The sequence below is a fragment of the Aplysia californica genome, unplaced genomic scaffold (genome assembly GCF_000002075.1).
Source record: "Aplysia californica isolate F4 #8 unplaced genomic scaffold, AplCal3.0 scaffold00914, whole genome shotgun sequence".
In the NCBI taxonomy this organism is placed as follows: Eukaryota; Metazoa; Mollusca; class Gastropoda; order Aplysiida; family Aplysiidae; genus Aplysia; species Aplysia californica.
This window is the reverse complement of record NW_004798184.1, coordinates 242,834-247,663: the sequence shown is the minus strand read 5'-3', so window position 1 is coordinate 247,663 and position 4,830 is coordinate 242,834. Positions and strand designations below refer to the sequence as shown.

At 39.8% G+C, this 4,830-nt stretch overlaps 1 protein-coding gene across 1 annotated transcript in view; it reads right to left on the bottom strand.

The window, feature by feature from the left end:
• Positions 1-4,830, bottom strand: part of LOC101850760 (recombining binding protein suppressor of hairless) — a gene marked incomplete at its 5' end in the record, with an annotated part of 9,900 nt that overhangs the window by 4,372 nt on the left and 698 nt on the right. Inside the window, 4 exon segments of the mRNA XM_013089271.2 lie at positions 816-971; positions 1,541-1,681; positions 2,804-2,916; positions 3,619-3,756. Of these exon segments, the coding sequence (XP_012944725.1) occupies positions 816-971; positions 1,541-1,681; positions 2,804-2,916; positions 3,619-3,756 (548 nt within the window).

The window sequence follows — 4,830 nt, the reverse complement described above, 5'->3', positions numbered from 1 at the left end:
GTCATTTAAGTGCCGAAGATTAGAAATGCTACTACATGGTAACAAACTAATAAAAGAAAGTAAACAGATAAGGATGCAAGACGTTTTTAGTTTTAGTAGAGGTTTTATGGCGCTCGCAACTGCATAAGGTCATATGAGCGCCAGAAGAACAGAGGTGTTACAAGAGAGTAACAAACATAAATAAAGAAAGAGGGTGGATAAGGACGATAGATATTTGATAGGAAAGAAGAAGCAAACCAAACCAGAGCACCCGCCAACCACCCACATGCAAGATGTTTGATAGAAAAAAAAGAAACAAATCCCACCAGAGCACCCAACAACACCCACTGAGTTATAATAACAATAATAATAAATACCATCGGTATAGCACACATTCCTACCTGAATGGTAAGCTCTGTGCCCTTAACAATCTTTGTATATTATTACCCCAGTAAACCTGATAACATTCTGAAACAATCTCAACTTCCTTTAGCCCCCCATCTGGAATGGACTAGACCTAGTACACACTTCTGCACACCCATGGTCTCCCCTTACAGTGGGGCCACGTTTGGGTCATCAGGACATCGAAGGAAAAAAAATGTCGCAATGTTTATTCAGGATTTCGACCAACTGTTCACGGTCAATTTACTTTCACTATTGACCTGAACACAAACACCGACAATCTAAAAAAATTAAAACTAAATATTTTTTTAAAAACATAAAAAAACCAACAAAAACCAAAGCTAAAAACCAATAAATATCTAACAAAAAAAAAAAATTAAAATAAATAAAACCATTTAAAAAAAACAACCCCCCTTCCCCCCCATCTCACTCACATTGAGAGAGTTGACCACCGGCACAGGCGTGACGGGTTTGTTGACTGGGCCCATGCCCTCGTAGAAGGTGTACTCGGCCTTGTCTGTGCTGATGATGGTCCAGGAGGCCCCATCGTTGATCATCTCACGCTTGGCTTCTTTGGGACACGGGGTGGCCTGGGGAGGAGGGAGGGGAGGGTTTAGTTTGTCTGTCTGTTTTAAAAGAGATTTTACTACGGCGCTCGCGACAGCATACGGTCATGTGAGCGTCAAGGGGCGGATGTCAACAGAGAATTCCTTACAGGGAATCAGACTTACTCTGCTCACCTCTCTAGCTTCGACAGCACGAAGTCTGCTTCGACTATCAAGGCACCCCGGAAATAGTGAGTCACAAGAGTGTGATAAACATGAAATCTGGGTTTGTCCGCTTGTCCTTAAAAGAGACCATTTTTCCCATGGTCCTCTGGAGCTACAACATTGAGAAATACGTTTGAGACATTTTTTGCAAGGAATAACATTCAGATGTATTTTTTACATTTTAGCGAAGGAAAAAAAGTTGCAATGTTATTACGTTTTTGAAGTGCAGAGGGTCAATTTAGTTTGGTTGATTCCAATCACTACCAATACGAGCATAAAACAATGCAGTGTAGTATTTGAGGAAAGAGATTCCAATTGCAAGCCACCACAAACATTTGAAAGTAGTCATGGACTCAAAAACACAAAGTTTGCAGTCATGGTATAGTCACCTGGAACTGAATTATCCTTTCCTGAGACAGGCAGAGGTACATCCGTTCCGTGTCCTTGAGGTAGAACGCACACTTGTGCAGCTGTGACACCGGGTCGTCCGCATCCAACAGCGACGTCTGCTTGTCCACCTTGCGGATTATCTGCACACAAACACGGGGGAAATGAGTCAAGAGTTAGAATGTTTTTTGTTTTTTTCGTCCAGTGTCCTCATATGGCACAGAATTTTGGAAAGTCATACATAAAATTATATGCACACATGGGGGCGGGGGAAATGAGTCAAGAGTTAGAGTGTCTTTTTTTTGGTCCCGTGTCCTGATTTGGCACAGAATGTTGAAAAGTTATAAATAAAATTATTTGCACACACGTTTTTGTTTTTTTTCTTTCGGGCCCACGTCCTGATTTGGCCTGGAATTTTGTAGTTATAAATAAAATTATCTGCAGACCCGCGGGGAAAATGAGTCAGGAGTGGGAATTTTTTTAGTCCCGTATCCAGATTTGGCACAGAATTATGGAAAGTTATAAATAAAATTATCTGCACACACGCGGGGAAAATGAGCAATGAGTTAGTACTTCTTTCTTTTTTTTTTTCGTCCAGAGTCCAGATTTGGCACAGAATTTTGGAGAGCTATATATAAATAATGTTCATATCGTCATACCAATGTACCTACTATTAGAATTAAGATTGTTCAGCATAATAAAAAAAAAATAAAGATACTGTTGTATGGGTTTTTTTAACGACGATGATGACGATAATGATGACGAGCCGAAAATATTGATGATGATGACTAAATATTAATGATAACGATGTGAATTAATCTTGATGTTAATTTGGTTCTTCCTTTCGTGCCTTCACTGCAACATGTACCTTCAGAAATATAGTACACAAAGACATTCAAAAGAACATAAATAAATGGAAATGAACGACCCCCCCCCCCAAAAAAAAACCCCAACCCAACAGAAGTATATAACGTCATAAGCCAATTAGCTCTAAAGCTAGTTCAAAAATTCAAACTGAAGACCAACATAATAAATACTTCTTTCAGTCTCTCTTCCCAAGCTCTTCTTTTTCTACATAACCCTCAACTTCTTCTCCCTACCCAGTGTTTTATTTTTATTTTTCCCGTTCTCCTTCGCTTCTCCCATTTCATTGTATCTTTATTCATCTTAGTGTCCCCCTTCCCCCCCCAATCCTCCACATAACAAACTGTCCTTAAACTCAGTTGAGCTTATTTGTCATGAAGGAAGAAAAGACCACAACTGACCAGTCTGGGTAATGCCATGCCAGTGACTGAACAAACAAGTTTGACCGTGGAGCCATAGTGAATGTATCCATCCTTGACCGTGAACTCCTCAGATTCTCCTTCATCGTCGTCCACTGAAAACAAAAGAAAATAATTTGTTTGAATGTAAGATGTTTTGACACAATTTAGATAATTCATTTCTGACCCTGCCTGTCTGGTTCCAGTGCTAGGTAGATAGCAATAGACGATAATACACAGTCGAACAGACACTAGACACAGCACAGCAACACCACACACTGAGCGATACTCACAAACGCTGTGACAGAAGAGACAAAAACAAGGGGACAAAAACGCAACGGGTTAAATAAAACATAGTGTAAATATAGTGTAAAGTGCATAGAGTTTGCTTTCGAGCTGTACAAATGCTATTTATTATCATAAAAAATCACAGAAAAACATTAACAGCTATACTTACAAGCTCCCTGACAGAAGCATAAGTCTCAACTCAGAATCTTTTAAAGGAGGAATTTTCCTCGTGATCGCGACAAGACCATTTTTACCAGACACCCATTATTATTATACTTGCTTAACCCCAGAATGCTGAAATAAAAAACATCAATTTATCAAGGCAAGGTTATTTCATACCAATTTGAGGGTTTGGAAGATAATTTCAAGTAAAAAAAAAAAGAGTAGCGGTAGTGGAGTTAAGCGGAGAAATTGGAGGAACCAGAAATCCACTAAATAGCGGAATATTGAGACACATGCAGAAGAGAAAAACATGGGAACAGAGACGCAACGAGAGAAATGCCACCACAAACACAAACAGTGATACTCACATAAGTGGATGGTGAACGCCCCCCACTGGGTGGAGCTAGCGTGGAAGTTGCCATTTTCAACATGGAGGTAGCGTGTGCTGACCGTCTGGGAGCGTAACCTGTTGAACAGCGCCACTTTTGTCCCAGATGCTATACACACTGTAGGACGCACACACAGAAAAACAAGGTCACTGACTGCAGGTACATCAGGCATGAACAAACATAAGTCTTACTTCTGACTAAAAAGATTTCTTTAAAAGTATGCGTTTTTACCACCCCCATCAACACGATTTAGATCATTTAGGAAGCATGGTTCCCATCCCACTTGTAAGGACCAACATATCAGCACGAAAACCAAAAATTATATTCCACATAAATTTGCCTCCTCACTCGAGAATCGAAATCAGTTCCAAGCTCTTCGAGAAGAATAGTATGGCAAGGTATTTTTGCTGTCTGCGACACATTTATAAAAGTCTCTTTACATCTGTGCAAGTACATTTACTAGAGCTGATTAACAAAGTAAGATATAAGCAGTGTCTACTATGTGTATCATATGTGTGAATGTGTGATGAATTTGTAAGTGTGATGAGTTTATACGTAATGGTGTGGTGTTCGTGCGCACACGTGTATGTGTGCATATCCCCATGTACATGCGCACATCACAACAAGACCTATCCAAAAAGGTTAACACATAACATACTCAAATGAGGCCCAACATTTGACAAAAACGTCTTCATCTCACTACTCAACAACTTCAGTTTGACAAAAGACCAGCACATCAGCACATCTGTTTGATTTTTGTAAGTGTTTTAGTTTTATGGCACTTGCAACACAATTAGGTCATATAAGTGCTGATGATTTGAGTGTAACAAAATATAAAAGAGGAGAGATAAGGACAATAGATGTTTGAGGAAAGAAAGAGCAAACCACACCCGTCAATCACCTATACAAACAGATAGACAGAAACAACATTAAGAAAAGGCACACAATAGTAGAGCTGCCCCCCTTTAGTTTTTAGTTTTAGTAGAGTTTTTATGGTGCTCACAACTGCATAAAGTCATATAAGCGCCATGGGGCGGATGTCAACAGAGAAATCCATACAGGGAATCAGGTTTACTCTGCTCACCCTTCGTGCTTTAACAGCACAAAGTGTCTGCTTCGACTATCAAGGCACCCCAGAAATAGTGTGCCACAAGAGTGAGACAAACAAAAGAAGTAGAGGAAAAAAGAAGA